At 39.3% G+C, this 20,543-nt stretch overlaps 1 protein-coding gene and 2 long non-coding RNA genes across 4 annotated transcripts; all 3 read left to right on the plus strand.

The window, feature by feature from the left end:
• Positions 1–2,463: 2,463 nt before the first annotated feature.
• On the plus strand, positions 2,464–4,995 carry LOC112179673. Of its 2 annotated transcripts, none has more exons than XR_005802734.1 (6): positions 2,464–2,683; positions 2,766–2,869; positions 3,824–3,878; positions 3,961–4,022; positions 4,114–4,594; positions 4,688–4,995. It is a non-coding gene; the product is annotated as an uncharacterized LOC112179673 (long non-coding RNA). The 2 variants fall into 2 exon arrangements; XR_005802735.1 differs by having other exon boundaries at positions 2,465–2,683; positions 2,766–2,834.
• A 5,980-nt stretch (positions 4,996–10,975) lies between these two features.
• LOC112180691 (beta-adaptin-like protein B) lies at positions 10,976–17,700 on the plus strand. The gene is made up of 15 exons (XM_024319252.2): positions 10,976–11,153; positions 11,765–11,962; positions 12,532–12,645; positions 12,817–13,067; positions 13,231–13,366; positions 13,485–13,664; positions 13,773–13,865; positions 13,978–14,189; positions 14,281–14,344; positions 14,494–14,673; positions 14,956–15,048; positions 15,387–15,790; positions 16,036–16,225; positions 16,300–16,503; positions 17,072–17,700. Exons 1-15 carry the CDS (start codon positions 11,067–11,069, stop codon positions 17,369–17,371), a joined length of 2,706 nt encoding a protein of 901 aa, XP_024175020.1. The 5' UTR covers positions 10,976–11,066; the 3' UTR covers positions 17,372–17,700.
• Positions 17,701–18,611: 911 nt separating this feature from the next.
• On the plus strand, positions 18,612–20,543 carry LOC112180694. Its single transcript, XR_005803582.1, has 2 exons — positions 18,612–19,067; positions 19,238–20,543. It is a non-coding gene; the product is annotated as an uncharacterized LOC112180694 (long non-coding RNA).

Below are 20,543 nucleotides of genomic sequence, written 5' to 3' on the forward strand. Positions count from 1 at the left end.
TTGAGCACATTTGTACCGCCGAAAGCTCTGTTAGTTTTTCCGAGCATTGGACGTTTAAGCTCCTCCATCTGGAAATGAATTCATTGGTGCTTTCATCAGACTTCTGTTTAGTGTCAGCCAAGTCGATGATTGAAACTTTCTTTTTGGAGCTGACAAATTGTGCAAGAAATGCTCTTTGCATATCGTCCCATGTGAGGATAGAACCTGGTTGCAATTGACTGTACCAAGTAAAAGCTGCTCCTTTTAGGGACTGAACAAATTGCCTTACCAACAATGCATCTGACTGTGATGTTTCCCCGCAGGCTGAGAAGAAATGAGCCAAATGTTCATGTGGAGAGCCATCTACTCCATCGAACTTATCAAAAGTTGGCCTCTGGTAGCCTTTAGGGAATGGTAATGCGTCGTAGTGAGCAGGGTAGGGTTTCAAGTACCCAGTGAACTGTGGATTTGAGGAGGTGTATACTTCACGGATTCCTTCTGCAATTAGTGTTTTTATGTCTTCAAGACTTGTGATTGCGAATCCATGTCCTCCTATTTTCTTTTCATGATCGATCTTCTCATCACTTTTGTGATTGCCAATGTTAGCCATAGCGGCTAATTGAGAAGTCAGTGCTGCTATTTGAGCATCTTTTTCAGCTAGCATCGTCTTCATTTCTTCTAGCTGCTCTTCTATTGTTGATGCGTTCGTGACCATAACTGACATGGTCTCAGGCTTTGCGCCGTTATGTGTCTCAAAAATTTCTTGAGTATTTGGACTAACAACAGGGACCATATATGGTCTTGATTCTGCTGAAGAGTCTGGGAATGCCCCCACTGGTATACATGTTTTCTTGGACTTTTCAGTTGTAGAGGCTGTTTTGTTGACCACTGATAGATTCTGTTGGTGGTGTGCCTTAACAACTTTGTCTTGTGGGCCAGATGAGCTGTCAGAGGTTGAGATGAACTTGACTATCTGAGGTTCGGAAGCTATATTAGCTGTCAGTGATTGCAGATGTACTTGTTGTGGGGACTTGAGGGACCGGGCTTCGGGCCTTGTTGGAACCTCATGTGGTGTGACTACCAAACTGATTGGAATAGAACCAATCATTATTTGAGTACTGACAGGGGCATGGTTAGCATTGAGCATAGTGGTCTTGATGACTCTGACATCATCGATGAGCTTCTGAACATTGCTTGTCAGTGGAGCTTGATCAACGGAGAATGAAACATGATGTTCAGGTCGTGTTGCTTGTCCAGTCTTCGACTCAATAGCTTTGAGCTCCTGGAAGTAAATAGTCACTTGCGGTGCCATCTTGTATCCCCTGAGGCAAACAAGTAACAAATATGATTAGTTATATCATAAATGGAGATGAAAAGGAGAATGGATCCCACCGGGCGTGCCAAAAATTATGTTGAGAGAAAATCTGCACACAGTGAGCGTAAATGTCACCCAACATAATTTCACTCGTATTCATTTAGTGAATAGAGTTTTTATTATTTCGGGTTCGACCCATTCAAGACAGAATGTGTCTCTTAATTACAATCCCTTGTTACAGGGAAACACCCTTTGATTCCATTTATGAAAAAACAAATTGATGGGATGTGTGTTTGTTTGTTTTTGCGGCTGCACCCGGATATTTGAATGGGTTGCCTACGTACCCTTGGAGAGGGATCAAGCCACTCGTAGTTCAAGAGTTCCAATGAGTGGATGACTCATTGGAGGCTTTTGATTTTGGAATTAGAGTAGTGTTTGGGACGAATTTGGTTCAAGTGGACCAGGGATTCGATTTTGTGTTTAGGACGCGGTTGCATCTAGATAGATTTGGTTCTAGATTGCCTACATACCCTTTGCGGGATCAAACCACATGTAGTTCCGGCATTTGGGATTTAAATGAGTAGATGACCCATTTATTTTGGATTTGTGTTTGAGAGATTTGAAGGGTTTAGAGCCTTTGAATTTTGTGTGATTTGGGAATGATTTGATTTTCTGGTGCTGAGAGAATTTGACTGGAATCAGTGATTCATTTGGGACTGGCTGAATTTGACTGGTGGAGTCAGGGATTCTGTTTGGAGTTGCGGTTGCATCTAGTGGGTCGCTAGACTGCCTACATACCCTGTGAAGGGATCAAACCACTGTAGTTCATCTTTTGAGATTTTTGGTTTTATACCAATTTTTTTTACTCAACGGGTATGTATTTTGAACTCGTCGAGAAAACATATTTTGGTGAACACCCGATTTTAGTAGAGTGTCCCCTGATTTGAAATGGGCACCCGAATGTGTCGAGCTTCGTAATGGGCCCTGGATTTTGCAATGGGCTTTGTGCCACTTTTTTACTTGTCGATGAATAACTCGGCTAACTCGTACTTGGAGTGGGCCTTGCAGAGCTTCAAAACTTGTATACAAGTGATTCGGAAGAGCCCATGAGCTTGCAATGCATAAACTGATTTGGACACCCATTAATACAGCCCATTGAGCCCAGCTCACGTCTTCAAGGTTCTGATCCCAAAAAGGAGATTCAACAAGCTTCAAATCCTCTGGGAGACCTCTTTGGCGTAATCATCAGACAGAGATCAATTTCAACAAGATGAGGATTTAACTATTTTAATTCAATCTGGAGAGGGCGTCATATCGCTGAAGTCCATATAAATGGGTTGGCTCAAGTGCCTAGATTCCCCATTCGTTCTCTTTCGCGCACAAAATCAGGTACCAGTTCACCTTCTTCTTCTTTTTCCCCATAGTTGGAAGCATTTATGCTAATCAACGTTTCTTGTTTTCTTCTCATCAGAGGCCTTGATTTCTTACCCCTGTTCGCAAAACGCATCTGTCAGAGCATTTTGTGAGGAACCCGGAATTGGTCATGAGAAACCATTCCTTCAAACCAATTGTTGGGTATCGTACTGCACTCCAATTCATGCTTTATTTAAATATACCACCGATTGATGATTTAATGATGCCACCGATTGCTTTTCCACCGATGTCCACTGCGACTCAATTGCTTTATCTGCCAAGATTTGATTATCATGTGTCTCATCTTGAATATTAATTCTTTGCATGATTCCCTTTTGATTGACAAGGAAACGTGCAGCTGAACTTTGCTAATTAAGAGAGACTTGCTGCTCATTTGTTTAATTGCAAAGCTTTTGCCTTTAGTTAATGGTTTGACAATCATGCTTAATTGCATAGGAATTGTTTTTGTCTTTGATGTTTGGTGATCGGTGCCCACATGATCATGGCCTTTCTTTGATTTTCTTTATTCATTGTTCCACCATGACTCAATTGCTTTGTGCTTCATTGTGCAGAGGTTGTTCCCTTTGTCTTTAGCTCTCATTTATAGACAAGGCTGCAGCATACTTTAATTATAGATGAGTCATGATCAGCTTTCCACCGTCAAACAAAAGAAAAGAATATGGCCACTATTTTGTCTTCTTTGTTTCAAGCTTGCAGCACATCCAACAAACCATTACTTATGTTGCTCTGACTTGCAGCAAATGTGTTTAATTGCATATTTTTGAAAGCTATGACTTTGACAGACATGTGTGAAGTAATTATCTGCAGATTTTTGACATTTCTCCACCGCCAAGCTTCGTAGCTTCTTGAGAAGTGACCTCTGCTTCTTTAATTAGATGCAGTTGCTTGCTTCCTGATCTTTTATTTTTGGCTTGTTCTGAAAAAGGACTTGCAGCATAGCTGCCTCGATTATGCATATTCTGAAGCTTTTGCTCTGCTGCAAATGAGTGGAATTAAGCTTCCATTTTCTCTTTGTGTAGCCGTGATCATGAAATCAAAAGCGAGGACTTCATTCTTCTTCCTTGCTGATTATGAGATTGTTTTTTCATCTTGCAGACATAATTTTGAAGCAAAGCATTGCAGGCGGTGTTCGAACCATTGCTTTACAGAAGTGAGTTTCAACTCCATCAAATGTTGCAGCTTGGCCACAGAATGCCTTTCCGTAACAGATAGCAATTTTTCCTTTGCTGCAGGTGGAGTAACATCTTAGCTTTGGTGCTGCACAAAGATTCCTCCAGAGCAGTTTCTTCACTCTGTGAGTCCAAGAACTTTACAAATTTGTATTTGGTGTGAACTGGCAGCCCCATGCTTTCACTTTGACACTTGTTTTTGCCACCCATATGCAGGACGCACCGCGATACAGGCATCAAAAACAAGTGCAGTGCACCCTCTAGCTCGGACCTTGCTTCCGCCACCCATACGCAGGACGCACCGCAGTATAGGCATCGAAAGAAGGCCGAAAACACCGGTGAGCCGTTTCCCTTGCCGAAATCTCTTCTCCTCCTTCATCTCTGTGAACATGCTTCTTTTTTGTCTCCTTGGACCTGCACTGTTTGTTAACACAGAGGCAAATGGAGGTGTATTTGGTTGTTTTGTTTTCTGATTTTGGTGGGCAACAATGAGGGATTTGAGGCTTTGTGAGTTGTGATGGTGTTGTTGGCATATTTGGCCGGAGTGGTTTATTTGGGGAACGGAAGGCTTGTTTCTGGTGCTTAGAAGCAGAGGCAAGTCTGCACTTCAGCAACGATGAAAGGAAATAGTGAGAAAAGACCATGGAATCAGCAGGATACCTGACTTTAAAGCTCCTCGCCGGGTCGTAATCTCCAGGTAACTATCTCTCCCTTCTGAACGATGCTTTGTCTCGATGCAGTGCTTCGACTCACTAATTTCTCTGTTTCTCTCCCCCCACTTCTTGTGCAGCCTTGTGCTCTTTATATAGGAGGCAATGAAGACTCTAGAGGGCTGGATAAGCCTTCATTTGAAATTCAAATTTCGCGAAACTCACGAAGATAAGCTGACCAGAGACCTCATCTTTGACACCGAGATTGAACTCGGACGCACTCTGCTACTTCATTCTTATCTCAAATTGAGATATTTGAGTTAAAATTTGAATGCCTCCCTTTGTTTCTGTTTTGTAGTATCCACGTTAGAAGTAGGTCAACATTCAACTTCTTGTTTGAATATGAATAAGATAAATGTAACTAAAGCAATTTTTTTAATTGCTGCCACTATTTTTTTTTTTTTTTTTTTTTTTTTGAATAATGTTGTGACAACCACATGCTTTATACATTGTGGATTATTTATTCTCCAACAAGACTTCACATGGACATCCTTCTATCGAGCGAAACGAAGCATGAATCAAAAGTTGATTCCTGGACTAAGTATGACCGCCGCCATCCACCACCAACCTAGGGCTGGCACAGTTCTTATCCATGATGCCATGGATATCGTATATCATGGTGATGCGGCCCTAGGTGTTGTTGTTATCACCGACTTTGCTTCAAATAGAGTTTCAGACGCTTGGGCCCAACCAAATTCCTCTTTGGTTGCTTCTAAAGCCTCTCGCTCATTTACAAAGCCTGATACTTAAGGAAATTAGGACTGACACAGAACTATGCAAAGGATATGACAATACTCATTATATTCTTACATAGAATCCATGAAGATTCTATGGACTAATTCAACAAACTTGCGGACGTTTAAATATCTCATGATGTTGGTTGACACGCAAACACGTTGGTCACGTGTTGTGCCATTGTCCACTTGTAATGCTGCTTATATTACACTCCTAGCACATATCATATGACAACGGGCTCATTCCCTGAATCATCTTATTCAGTCAATTGGATTTGACTATGCTAGAGAGTTTACATCGAAAACTTTCAATGGTTATTGCATTGGGACTAATGTTGGACATCATATTCCCATGTACACACCCAAATGGTCTCTCGAAAACGACTACGATGGTAGTCAGGGCATTAGTAATGCGCACTAATCTCCTTATGTCCGCTTAGGTCTACGACCCACCGCTACTCAATCTACCTCTGGTTTACAGCTAGTGACTGTGTACAAGTATCATACTTATACATCTTTGAGTGTATCATTTATGTGCCAATTGCACAGCCACAGTGCTCTATGATAGGTCCTCACAGACAAATTGGCAGCAACGTTAGATTTGAGACTCCGACAATCGTCCGCCACTTAATGCCTTTGCAAGGCGACTCATTACCACTAGATTTGCGGGTTGTCACTTTAATGAGACAGTCTTCCCGTCGTTAGGGGGAGATAAGAACAAGAATGTTCAGCTGAAACGACAGAAATTGTCGTGGTCTGTCCCCACTATGTCTCATCTGATCCCCGTTAAAGTGAAGAGATCACACAAATATGCTGCAAACATACCTGCAAGGATGAACGTCCCTACGAGAAGACGTAGTGCCACCCTACAAGGAGGTATGCATGACGCCAACGCCAAAGAGAGTGGTACTCTGGCGTTATAGGCCGTGGCCCTAGCCAAGAGGCGTGGGAAGCCCGTGGGTTCTAAGAATACTTTGGCACATTCCAATCTTTTGATCATCAAGACTCAAAATCCGTCTCATGAGAATCTTCCGGATTATGGTTATTGTTGGCGGATACCTCAACGTCATAACCTATTCCTGAAAATACAAAGCTCTATGAAAATTACACTAGTGTATATAAGACGTGGGATAAAAACTCCATCATAATTGATGATGTAGTTGTGCATTTCATTGTGCATGAGTTTGTTGAGTCAGATGATATCGAACCACGCTCCGTTGATGAATGAATGCCAATGTAGAAAGATTTGGCCTAAATGAAAAGATGCGATCTAGGTTAAGTTGTATTCTCTAACGAAGATGAAGGTTTTTGAGCCAGTGATGCCAACACCTCCTAACATAAAATCTATTGACTAATGGGTCTTCGTTAGAAAGCGTGATGAGAAAAAAAGATGACAATCTCGCCTTATGGCGCAAGGCTTCTCACAAAATGCCCTGGAATCGACTACGATGAGATATATTCTCTCGTAATGGATGCCATTGCACTCCACTACCCTGTCTGTTTGGTAGTTTCCAAATAACTGATCATGCAGCTTATGAATGTGGTCACTACATATCTCTATGGGGATCTAGATACGGAATATACATGAAGGTTCATGGTGGACTTCATTTACCCAAGTCAAGTGGCTTTAGACCACGGAGCTTGTTTGCAATAAGATTGAAACGCTCACTAAAGTGATTACTTAATTCAGAAGAGATATGCCCGCGCATTTATATAACAAATTTCGGATTCTATCGTGATTCATGTTGGACATGATCTTCATTAGAAGCCCTTAGAGAGTTAAGGGAAACCACTGAACACTTGAAATCCGAGTTTGAGATGAAGGATTTTGGGAGAACACGATTATGTCTCAGTTTGGATCTTGAGCATCGTGTTGATAAATGCTTAGGCATTTTGACAAGGTCAAGCCTTCAAGCAACCCCATGATCGTCGGTAGTCTTGATCCTGAAAATGATTCTCTTCGTCTGAAGGATGATGGTGAAGATGTGATAGACGCGGAAGTGCCCTACATAAGTACAATAAACACATTATTGTACTTAGCTCAATGCACAAGACTAGACATCTCATTTGCTATGAACTTGTTAGCTAGATATAGTTCTGCGCTAACTTAACGCCATTGGATTGGTGTAAAAGATATCTTTTGGTACTTGAGATGTACGATTGATATGTGCTTGTTCTATCCCTACAGAGAGACGATGGATTCGGACCCATCACACACTGGGAACGCCGCCAACACTGGCCTGCGACCATTGTCCTCATCCCAAAACAACATGTGTTTTGGAAGGTTTTGCTGATGTTAGGTATCTCTCTAACCCACACAAAAGTCTTCCCAAACTGGTTAAGTGTTCACCATGGGTAAAGACCGTGATATCTTAGAGGTCTACAAAACAGACCCTAGTCGCTATATTTTTGAACAATGTAGAGATTATTACTCTTCACGAAGTGGTTCGTGAATATATATGGATTGGATCCATAATTACGCATGTTCAAACAATTGTGGTTTAAAGTCTACCACAGATGAGCCTACGAGCAATTAGGATAATGCTGCTTGTTTTGAACAAATGAAGCAAGACTACATCAAAAGCAACAACGCCAAGCATAATCAGTAACACAGACTCTCCTCAAGATCAAAGTGAACTAGGTTTGATTTGAGGACAGTGTGGCAGACTTGCTCACGAAGTCATTGCCTAAATTCCACTTTCGAGAAACATGTTGGTAGCATCGTTTGCGGAAGTTATCCGAACTCCCATGACCGTTGTCATCAGGAGGAGATGAAGACATCAGATGGAGATGTCTACATGTATGGCCTCGAAACGTGAATGGTGTATTGTGCTCCTTTGCCTCTTCGACCTAGGTTATTTTTGTCCCACATGGTTTTTGTTACTCGGCAAAGTTTTTAATGAAGCAACGAGAAGAGCACCACTTTTGGGCGACACAAGGGAGAGTGTTCAAGTAAATCACGAATATGTGTCTGACCCAAACTCTAGGTTACTTGACCTAGTTGTAATAGAGTTTAGAATTAGAGATATTTTTGGAGATATTCATAGATATCCGATTAATTGTACAATTATATTTCCTTGTACAACTTTGATTTTATGTCTTGTAATTCTCTATATAAAGAGGTCCCTATTATCAATGAAAGTACGACTCAATTCTCTCCCAATTTCAGTCTTCCTTAAACATTTTAGACATTTTGTAATTTTTCTTTTTCTTTTTCTTTTTAGAGATTGAAGGGGTTTGCTCCGTATGTAAATTAATCATCATGTTGAACACTGATGCATATGTCAAATTCATGGATCCATATACGATTTCATTTTCATTTCAAAAAAAAAAAAAATACAATTTCATTTTTCACATTTGATTATTATGTTTTATATACTAAAATTGTGTACTTTTGAGCCGGAGTATGTATATTATAGGAGTGTTAATTACTTTAGTTTTAAGTATTCCATTTAGGGTAAATTTCGTAAACAGTACACCAAGTAAATGCTACTAATAATTCTTATACACAAAGTTTCAAACCAAACATTTCGGTACACGAAATCTGAAACTCGACCCACTATCAGTACACGACGTCAATTTTTGACACCAAAATGTCCATTATGCCCTCAGTTTTTTTTTTAAATAATTTTTTTTTCCTTCGTTTTATCTCTTTCTTCTTCCTTCTTCCGGGCTCACTCCCTCGCTTCCAACGCCGCCTTCCTCACCTCGCATAACAGAAGAAAAATAACTCGAGTCATTTATAAATGAAGGAAAAAAAATAACAGAAAAACAAATTATTAATAAAAAAAGAAATGAGGGCATAATGGACATTTTGGTGTCAAAAAATGACGTCGTATACTGATAGTGGGTCGAGTTTCAGATTTCGTGTACCGAAATGTTTGGTTTGAAACTTTGTGTATAAGAATTATTAGTGGTCTTTACTTGGTGTACTGTTTGCGAAATTTTCCCTTCCATTTATGGCATGGAGTATATAGTTCTTGTTCTTCTCAAAGAATATATATATATATATATATATATATTTTTTTTTGATGACCTTGTTCTTCTCAAAGTTTCTACATACTTGAGGTTAAGGCACTTTCACATAAAAGAGATATGACCAGTAGGCAATGAGAAAAAAGCAAGTTTATAGGAGCTGACCGCCAAATATATATATATATATATATATATAGGCCCGATCACAGGCGAATATCCGCAACTGATGCAAAAGTGCATACGTCGCTTATGGAGGCTCGAGGCGGCGACGATGTCGGCTCTGGTTCTGTCCTCAGAGACTAAGGACACCCCAGACGTGATCACCATCAAGTTGAGGGCCAATGTGATCGGAGTCGGAGGTCTGCGCCGGAAGTTCAACAGAAACTCTGAGCAAACCAATTTCGACTTCGAACTTGTCACTGAGGAGTCCACCGGCAAACCAATTTAGACTTCAATCACATCCGGGGTGTCCCTGGTCTCTAAGGACAGAACCACAGTCGCCATCATCACCGCCCCGAGCCTCCGTGAGCGGCGTCCGCTTCTAATCTTCTATATATATATATATATATTAAATGTTTGGAACCCAACCTAACTGGAAGGTTTGACCATACGCTTGATTCCATTTATTAAACTAGAAATATGCAAAGAGAGAGAAATAAAAATTGTACCCCATGAAACAGAAGAAACATTACAATAATCTTTGTAGAGAACATTATGAATAATAGCAGAAGTTTCATCTAACAAAACATTATTAACATAACACAAAATAGCAATGTGAGAAAGCCTATATATCACACCATTTGTTTCATGGTAAACATGCTTAGTCTAATTGATTTAAAAGCAGTCATATAGTCTTTAAAATCACCTAAAATTCAACTTACGTACCTTTGAGAAAATTTTCTCCCCACTTTAGAGTGCAGCAATCAGAATAGCAGAGTCACTTTTAATGTCAATTTCTGACCAGCATTGGTGAATACAAGAAGAAGATCAGCTCTACATGTCTCTGCTTCCATATTAAGAGTTGAGCGTGCATGCACAAAAGGTATAGCAATAGCCCCAATACTCGTACCAAAATCATCTATGACCACTACACCAATACCCCCATAGCCACTATTAGCTCTAAAAGCCCCATCAATATTCCTTTGCAGCCTACCCTTGGGGTGGACACTACAAAACATATTTCAATATTATTGAGTTTTGGTCAAGAATAATGGGCTTTAGTGAATTTCTCAAATAAGGTTTTATGAGTGTCAACCCAAAATTAGCGAGAACGAAGGAGTAATATTGTTGAGATTTTTTTTTTTTTTGCCAAATTTTTTTTGTGGTTTGTTGGAATTTCTTTCCGAAAACTTAAAATTGATGAGTGATGTCTCAACCTGTAATTGTTTTCAAATGTGACAAAAGTTTTTTCAGATTATCATCTTTTGGAGATCATATTCTTCAACACTTATAAACACTGTAATTTTACTTGAAATTGCATTCTAAAATTGATAAAAAGGCTTTTGAATTGTCAAAACAAAAGCACTTTTGATCGTGACAAAGCCCAGACAAAACTGCTTCGGGTAAAAACGGTACAATTGAACGCATTTACTTGCACTCAAACCGGTCCGGTCGACTCACTTGGGTTTAGGCAGTCAATTCAGTAAATTTACTCATCATCAGTTTTTATTTCCTCGTTGTTCATTTTGCGTCTTCCAGTCTGATTTAGACGAAGGAAGCATTTGGTCTCCGGCACCTCGAGCAAGAAGAGATGAGCGGGCACGACTCCAAGTACTTCTCCACCACCAAGAAGGGTGAAATTCCCGAGCTCAAAGAAGAGCTCAATTCTCAATACAAGGTCTACCTCTCTCTCTCTCTCTCTCTAAATTGATCTCTGATCTACATCTATTACCAATTCGATTCTTCCTTCTGGCTTTTCGTTACGTATTGAGGATTCTGCGAGCAGATCTGTTAGTTGAAGCATTGAACTCTTGCTTAGATTTGCTCTCCTCTCTGGTTAAATTCTGTTAGTTGCCAACTTAGGGCTTCGGAATTGTGCGGATCCGATACGGAATTTTTGTTTCGTTTCTATCGAGCTTTCGATTCTGCTGTGTGCTTGAGAAACCTATGGAGTTGAAATCGAAATCTGCCATTTGCGTATTACCGGAATGTAGTTTCCTTCTTTTTTGCACTAGGAACAAATCGGAGCATTGTTCATAGCTCATACTGCAGTTAATTGTAGTTTTACATGATCAAAATCTAACGTCATTGATGATTTTCTAATATAAGAGCTTTTGCTTTATTGATTTTGGCTCACATGGATATGAACAGTTAATTGGTGTTAAAGTTTGCATCATTTTTATGTGTGTTTAGGGTCGTCTATGCTAGAGTTGTTTTGATTATATGCTTGCGTCGTTCTTTTAACTCAGAATTATCTTCTCATGTACTTTGTTTTTAAGTGTGGTGCAGGATAAGAGGAAAGATGCTGTTAAGAAGGTGATTGCTGCAATGACAGTTGGAAAGGATGTCTCGTCGCTTTTCACGGATGTAGTGAATTGCATGCAAACAGAAAATTTGGAGCTGAAGAAGCTGGTTTATTTGTATCTGATAAATTATGCTAAAAGCCAGCCTGACCTAGCAATTCTTGCTGTGAATACATTTGTCAAGGTAATACTGCATTCAATTTTTTACAGATGATGCAGTTATTAGAAATTCATATTTTTGCCACTTCTTTCAAGCATGCATTCCTGCGTGTAAATTAATCAAGTCAATTCAGGTTTAGAGGTGGAATCTTGCCATTTCATCACAAGTTCATAGGCAAACCATATGTTGTGATGAAGCCTGGCATTTCAGGCTTTAAGGATCTGTTTTGACAAAGCCCATCGGATAGGTTTTAGAAAATTGAAATGGTTATCATGCTAAAGCAACTAGACATGATTCGTCATTCCATGTATAAATTTTATAAGTCAATAACATCATTACTCTCCTCACGTCTCGCTCCTATTTCCTTAACTGACTGCCATTAAAATGGACAAAAGATATACCAAGTATGATGGTCAGGACTGGTAAATTGGTCTTATGGCAGCACCAAATGATATCAGGAACTTCTCCTTTTTGTTGTTTAAAAAATAGGGTTTAATTCCTGTTTTATCGTAAATCATTTTGAACTAAACATTTATCAAATATCTCTTGTATATGTCCTCTAATGAATTTGTGCTGCATGTTGAAAAATGCAGGATTCACAGGACCCAAATCCTTTGATTCGCGCTTTAGCCGTTCGGACAATGGGATGCATTCGTGTTGATAAAATTACAGAATATCTATGTGATCCCCTTCAGAGATGCCTTAAGGTTGACTTTTAGTGCTAGTCTATTTGTTTTGGTATTCCTGGTTATTGGGACTTGGTGTTAAGTTTGTAATTGAGTTGGAATTTGCACTCTTTGTTTCTCAACAACTCTGAAAGTGCTTTATTCTGATTGTGTCTTGCTATCTGTTTTCTTATTTACTGTACTTCATGACAGGATGATGATCCATATGTTCGCAAGACAGCAGCCATATGTGTCGCCAAACTTTACGACATAAATGCTGAGTTAGTTGAGGATAGGGGTTTCCTGGAATCTCTCAAGGATTTGATTTCTGATAATAATCCTATGGTTGTTGCAAATGCTGTGGCTGCGCTTGCTGAAATTCAAGAGAATAGTAATAGACCCATCTTTGAGATGACCAGTCACACTCTGACAAAGCTCCTTACTGCATTGAATGAATGCACAGAGTATGTGTACTTTTAGTATTACTTATTCAACTATATTTGTGTTTTGGACAGATTTACTTCTGATCATCTATTCAGATCACTGTCGATAAAGGTGTTCTGTTTTATGTTTTATTAAAATGCTTTGCAGTTGATTCTCTAACTTGATTGCGGTACATGTGTCCAGGTGGGGACAAGTATTTATACTGGATGCTCTTTCTAGATACAAGGCAGCTGATGCCCGTGAAGCTGAAAATATAGTAGAGCGAGTTACCCCGCGACTACAGCATGCTAACTGTGCTGTCGTGCTTTCAGCTGTAAAGGTGACAATTTCTTTGTTTAATGCTCCTCATTGTATTGTTATTGCTATTGCTCTCATCTTCATCATTGTGAACACTCCCACCATTTGTTTTATCTGTTCTCCTACCATTTCACTTGCAGATGATCCTCCAACAAATGGAACTTATCACCAGTACCGATGTTGTCAGAAATCTTTGCAAAAAGATGGCTCCTCCACTTGTGACACTACTCTCTGCTGAGCCTGAGATACAATATGTTGCATTAAGAAACATCAACCTTATAGTACAAAGACGGCCCACAATTCTTGCTCATGAAATTAAGGTAAATAAATTTCAGTCTAGACTGCTGTCGCTTGATCCCAAGTTATACACACTCTCATATGCATTCAAGCAGTTCATACTTATAAGCAAATTCTCAATTATTTTGTAGGTATTCTTTTGCAAGTACAATGATCCTATTTATGTAAAGATGGAAAAGTTAGAAATTATGATAAAGCTTGCTTCAGATCGAAACATAGACCAGGTATGCAATTTTTTTTTCCAGAAATTACTGGTTCAGATTAAACTTCAACGCTTAAAGTTATGTTTCAGATAGAGTATAATCAGAATCATAACCTACTGGAACATTTCTGCAGGTTCTATTGGAGTTTAAAGAGTATGCTACTGAAGTAGATGTTGATTTTGTCCGAAAGGCTGTCCGTGCCATTGGTCGCTGTGCCATCAAATTAGAAAGAGCAGCTGAACGGTGCATTACTGTATTACTTGAGTTGATTAAGATCAAAGTCAATTACGTAGTTCAAGAGGCCATTATTGTCATCAAAGATATCTTTAGAAGATATCCCAATACGTAAGTTATGGGCTTTTAGTGCTTATATATATATATATATATATCTTCTGCCCTTTACGAGCATTTTCCTGAATCTTTGTCTTGATTACAGCTATGAATCCATCATTGCAACTCTATGCGAAAGCCTAGACACTTTAGATGAACCAGAAGCCAAGGTACTCAATGTTCCTTTTCATGCTAAAAATAGTATTACTACCTAAGCTTTCTACTTTGTGCCTCTTCTTCCTACTGAAAACAGCTTTCACTTATTAAACTTTGAATTATTGCTTCTTGTTAACTCTCTCTCTCTCTCTCTCTCTGAAAGGCATCGATGATCTGGATAATTGGTGAATATGCGGAAAGAATTGACAATGCTGATGAGCTCCTTGAAAGCTTTCTGGAAAGTTTCCCCGAAGAACCTGCACATGTCCAATTGCAGTTGCTGACTGCAACTGTCAAACTTTTTCTTAAAAAGCCCACCGAAGGACCACAACAGATGATTCAGGTTTTGCTTTTGTATTCTCCACATCTTTTATCCTTCCTGGGTTATATTCTCCTTGATTCGCTTTAAAAAAGCTTATTAGAATCTGTAGTATCATCATGTAAGCAAATAGTTTCAATTAGATCGTTATAGTATAAAACAATATAAAAAGCATAAGACTGTCTTATTATTTTGAAAGGTGTATTTAGCCATTTAATTTTGAATGCATGTTCTTGCTCATTGGTCACAGTTGTACTTTAGATATGCACCAAGTAAAAATTCTGAAATTGTCCGTCCATCTTGCAGGTTGTTCTGAATAATGCTACTGTGGAGACAGACAATCCTGATCTGAGAGATCGTGCATACATATATTGGCGCCTTCTATCAACTGATCCTGAGGTGGGTTTTGTGGAGATGAATTTCATTTTTGTCAGTATGACATTGCCCTTCTCTTTTACTCGTACAACTGCGAAGCTATTTTTATTTTCTTTTGGGGTGGGGTCATTGGTTGTGCATGTTGCAACAGATTGCTGTTGAAATGCTTATGCATGTGCCACATATGTACAACATCTAGGTTGTCCCCACATACGATTAAATAAAGCTTCTGAATTTTCAAGATAAAATTCCATAATTCTTTTTAAACATTTGGTTATGCCATACGACAACTTAGAATACCATATCCAGTGGGGCTATACCATTGTGTTTTATGTCTTATGGGACTAGTTTATATCTCTCAGGCAGCCAAGGATGTTGTTTTAGCTGAGAAGCCAGTGATCAGCGACGATTCAAACCTGCTTGATTCATCACTTCTGGATGAACTTCTTGCAAACATTGCTACGTTATCCTCTGTGTATCACAAGCCCCCAGAAGCGTTTGTTACCCGTGTGAAGACCTCATCGCCGAGACCTGAAGATGAGGAGTATGGTAGCGAAACAGGAAATTCTGAATCAGCAGCTGATAGTGCTGCTACTGGTGCATCCCCACCACCAACTAGTTCAGGTAGTGTTCCATATGCTGCACAAAGGCAACCAGTCCCTGCACCAGCTTCGCCTGCTGCTCCAGTGCCAGACTTACTTGGTGATCTGATTGGCCTGGATAACAGTGCCATTGTCCCTGTGGATCAGCCTGCTGCTCCTGCTGGGTAAGTATGATGAAGTGTAGGGTATTGCTTCTGTCACAGTTACGTTTTAATGTTAAGTGAACTAGTTGCGGGTTGTAGGAGGTGGTATTTCTTAGTCTATAAATTAACTATGGGATTTCGTTTGATATAAAAAATAAAGTGTGAATTGTCATTGGTTGACTATGCTGTGAAGAATCAATTTCTGATGTCAGGTGTGTACATCAAAGTTTTGAGGCACTTACTGGATTTTCTGACTTTGATTGCAGACCTCCGTTGCCTGTCTTACTACCAGCATCAACTGGTCAAGGTTTACAAATCAGTGCTCAGTTGACACGCAGGGATGGTCAAATATTTTACAGTATATTGTTTGAGAACAACACACAGGTCCCATTAGATGGGTTTATGATTCAGTTCAACAAAAATACTTTCGGTCTTGCAGCTGCTGGACCCCTTCAGGTAGTCATCAAACATATGACCAATTGAAATTTCTGCCCGAATACATTTTGACCTACTACATTTCTGTTAAATAGGTTCCACAAATTCAACCTGGGACATCAGCAGGGACTCTCCTGCCTATGGTTACGTTCCAGAATATGTCTCAAGGTCCTCCAAGCTCATTATTGCAGGTTGCTGTGAAAAACAATCAACAACCTGTCTGGTACTTCAATGATAAAATCCCATTGCATGTCTTCTTTACCGAGGATGGCAGAATGGAGCGTGCAAATTTTCTTGAGGTGAATTATCTTGAACCCTCTGTTTCCTCTTTAATGTTGTGTGGGGCCCTTTGTGTCCTACTGTGAGATAAAAGCACACCTCAACCTGTTAATTGCTGTTCTTTTTAGCGGATTGACTATACTATTCCAATTCATTTAAGCAATGACCTGATTCAATTAGACAGGGAAGGGAAGTAACTTGGGAGGTGATAAATACAGCAGTGGACACCTAGCATCGCATTAGGGCCATTACTACAGTAGTGCTGTTAACTTATATTTGGGTAGTATGCTTCCATGTTAACTTTTAGCTAAGAAGGGCGACAGGATTAAGTGTGTGGCTGCCCAAGTGGCGATGGAGGGTAGGTATTAGTGAGGATTAGGACATGTCAGAGGTTACGGGTGGGGGTTTTGAAGTGAAATTTTGTATCTTTGTTGAGAATTTATAGAGTCGACTACAAAATAAAAAAACTGTGTAGTCTGAAACGTGTGGATACAGAGCTTTCTGATCAGATGCTGCTATTGAATGAAATTGATTAGACCAAGAGTGCTGATTGTTGCAATCTAAACCTGATGCTTATTATCATTGCAGACTTGGAGATCCCTTCCTGATTCAAATGAGATTACAAAAGACTTCCCTGGAATTGTGGTGGGTAATGTTGAAGCAACTCTGGACCGCCTGGCTGCTACAAACATGTTCTTTATTGCGAAGCGAAAACACGCCAACCAGGATGTCTTCTATTTCTCTGCAAAGATACCTCGAGGAATACCCTTCCTAATTGAACTCACTACAGTAGTAAATACCCCGGGGGTCAAGTGCGCAATCAAGACTCCAAGCCCAGAATCAGCACCCCTTTTCTTTGAAGCTGTGGAGACACTCCTGAAGGACTAACCATCACCCCCTTTGAGACACTCCTTGAGGAGTATTCACTGAGTCGTAAAAAACCTGGGGTCAAGTGTGCAATCAAGAATCCAAGCAGAGAACCGGCATCCATTTTCTTTGAAGCTGTTGAGACGACTCATGGATTGATTCTGTTTTATATGTTTATAATTTTTTTTTGTATCTCATATTTTTGGTTAGCATTTGTAATTCAGTCTTGGCTATTGAGGCTTGGGTTGATCTTTTCTTTATCTTTCTGCCATTCTTTGTACTTAAACTTCATTGCCACTTGCATTGACCTTGAATTATTCAAACTTTGAGGGTTTTTTACTATTGAAACATAGTTTACAAGTAGTGATTTCTGTTAGAGTTTGAATAGAAATCGGTTTCTATTGAGGAGGATTAGATTTGTCTCAAAGAGATCTCTCTAAGATTTTCTTCCTCACTCGGATCCATCTCAAGGGGATTTTCACCTCACTTGGATCTTCCTCAATGAGATTTCCAAACGGTGGTGGAATAGAATTCAGTTTTTGAACGGTTGAATTCAAAAGCACAAGTCTGATCAACTTACCTTTTGAATTTGAACTAAAGAGGTTATTGAAAGGCAACTTACCTCTTCAATTTAAACTGAAGTGGTATCTCAAACATTATATAAACCCACCAGGTCTTCCTCTCCAAAAAAAAATATAGATTTATTTTTCTTCCTTTCCTTCAGAGAGAAAAACACTTAGTACGTTCGCTAGAATCCAAGGTCTGGTGCTAGGCTCTTGGATTATCGATAGTTGTATCCTGGTGGACAGAAGCCTAAAGAACTACAAGCACTGAGTAGGGGTGAAATTCTGTCTAAAGGACATTGCCAATCTGCAAGCCTCTATCGAATCACAAGTCAGTTTCTCTTGCAATTACAATTCCTTTATCTCAGATACATGTTGTGTATTGTAATCCATATATTATTGTATAAATTATTGCTGTAATTACTTATATATTGTAGAAGCATATTTTCAATTCATTGATACAAATCCAACAATCTTTAGACAGAATTCATGGATCAAGTATCAGTGAATGGTGTGAAAACTCATGTTGAGAAACCAGAAAAATTCAAGGGCGTGGACTTTAAACGCTGGCAACAAAAAATGTTGTTTTATCTAACAACATTGAACCTTGCTCATGTCGTGAAGGAAGAAGTTCCAAAGGCAGAAGGAGATGATGTGACTGCAGAACAATTGAATGCAATTGATTGTAATACCCCGTACCTTAAAGTTTTTACTATTTACTTTTTACGATTATTGACCAAGGAGTTGACTTTTTCCTCGTCCGTTGAGTTAAGGAAATTTATTTGAGATTGTCGTAGAATACGCAAAATCGAGTTCGTGGACACGTAGTTTGTTTAAATTGGATTTATATCGGAAAAGTTATGACCAAAAATAAAAATTTCTATTTTTGGCATGGCTTTTTGTTTGTGAGCTTCTATATGTGGAAGGAGGACTTATTAAAACAGATGGAAGAGAGAGAAAGGGAAAGAATCAGAAAAAAATAAAAGGAAAGAGAGAGAGCACGGGTAGAAACCCGAGTCACCCCCCTCCCATTTTCTTTTTTTTCTTCTTCCGTCGCTGCTCTTTCCTTCTCCGGCGAATTCGTCGCCGTCCGGCCACCCCAAGACGCATCGTTGGGCACGGCGTGATCCTCTCTTCCTTCTCCTTCTAGCTATGTAAGTTTTTCACCATGGGTATCATTAGTTTTTGAGTTTTGAAGAGAATTTGCAGAAAAGGGGAAAAACGGAGTTTGGCTCCCATCTCGGTTTTCCGGCGGTTTCCGGCCGAATTTCCTTGGGTTTTGGTTGTTGGTGAATTGCTGAACATGTTGCTAACCTTGTTGCAGCTTGTCTTGAGCTGTGGAGGAAGAATTCAAGGTGATTGGGGACGTGAACAGTAGCGTGAACAGTTCCATCCGAGTTCTTGAGTTTGGGTTTGGAATTCCAGCTTTTTCTGCTTGTTTTTGGAGATTTCTGCTGGTTTTCTTTGAAGTTTTGGGTTGCTGGGTTGTTGTTGATGATCATATCTAACTATTGCAGCTTGTGTTGGCCGGTGGAGGAAGATTTGAGAGTATTTGGAGACGTGAACAGTATTATGAACAGTGCTGCGAGTTCTTGATATTTTTTTGGGTATAAATTCGGCTATTTCTGCTTGCTTTTGGTGGCTGCTGCAGGTATAGAAATGGTTGTGTGGGTTATGAAGTTGATTTTGGAATAAATAGGTTGATTGGAATTGAATTTACTCTTTAAGTGTGTGTTAAACTTGAGGTTTGTTTGATATTGAGTTTTCTTTGGTTGTGATGTTGAACATGGTTGATGGATTTGTCATGTTTGTAGTGTTGGGTGAAAATTCTTGGTAAAGGGCTATTATTAATTATTTGTTAGGAAGTAGAGAGAATTTGAGATTGTTAGAGTGGAATTTGTGATTTTGCAAAGGAGAGAAAAATTAAGAAAGAATGTGGAATTGTTCTATTTTGTGGAGGAGTTTGGAGTGGAGATTGTGTTTTGGAAAAGAAAATCTAGAGAGGAGTTGAAATTTAGAGATGGAATTGTGAGTGGAAATAAGGAAGATTAAGAATGAATTTGGAAATTTTGGAAAGGATTTTTATGATAAATTGGTGGTATTTTTGTGATGAAGGAAGTGAGATTAAATTGATTTAGTTATCGAACGGTCCTTGTGAAGATTTAAATTAAGTGAAGTCATTGAATGGTTAAGGAATCGATTGAGTGGTTATGAGTTAGAGGGCTTTGACATCGTAAGGAATTATAGAATTTAATTCCGAATAGAAGTGTGGAATTTTATAATAATTTGTGATTAATAGACGCTTATTCCGAGGGGAATGGGTTGTTTTGAGAGTATTTCATTGTATGGTCAATTATATCCTATTCTATTGTGACAGGACGTACTGAGCCCTCGAGCGAGGAGGACACAGACAGGCAGCAGGGTTAGCTGCGGGATTTACTTGTGAGTGGACTTTTATTTTGTTAAAATAATGCATGCAGCTTGGAAATAAGTTTACAGTTGATTTATTATTTGAGGAAATGTGACTATGGAAAGAAAAGGATTAAAAAGGAAACAGTTGACAAGGAGGCCAGTTTGGCGCATGCGTATCTTACCTAGTTGGCAGTCCCTTCTAGGTAATAGTCTGGTTG

This window comes from Rosa chinensis, chromosome 7, assembly GCF_002994745.2.
Source record: "Rosa chinensis cultivar Old Blush chromosome 7, RchiOBHm-V2, whole genome shotgun sequence".
NCBI classification, from domain to species: Eukaryota; Viridiplantae; Streptophyta; class Magnoliopsida; order Rosales; family Rosaceae; genus Rosa; species Rosa chinensis.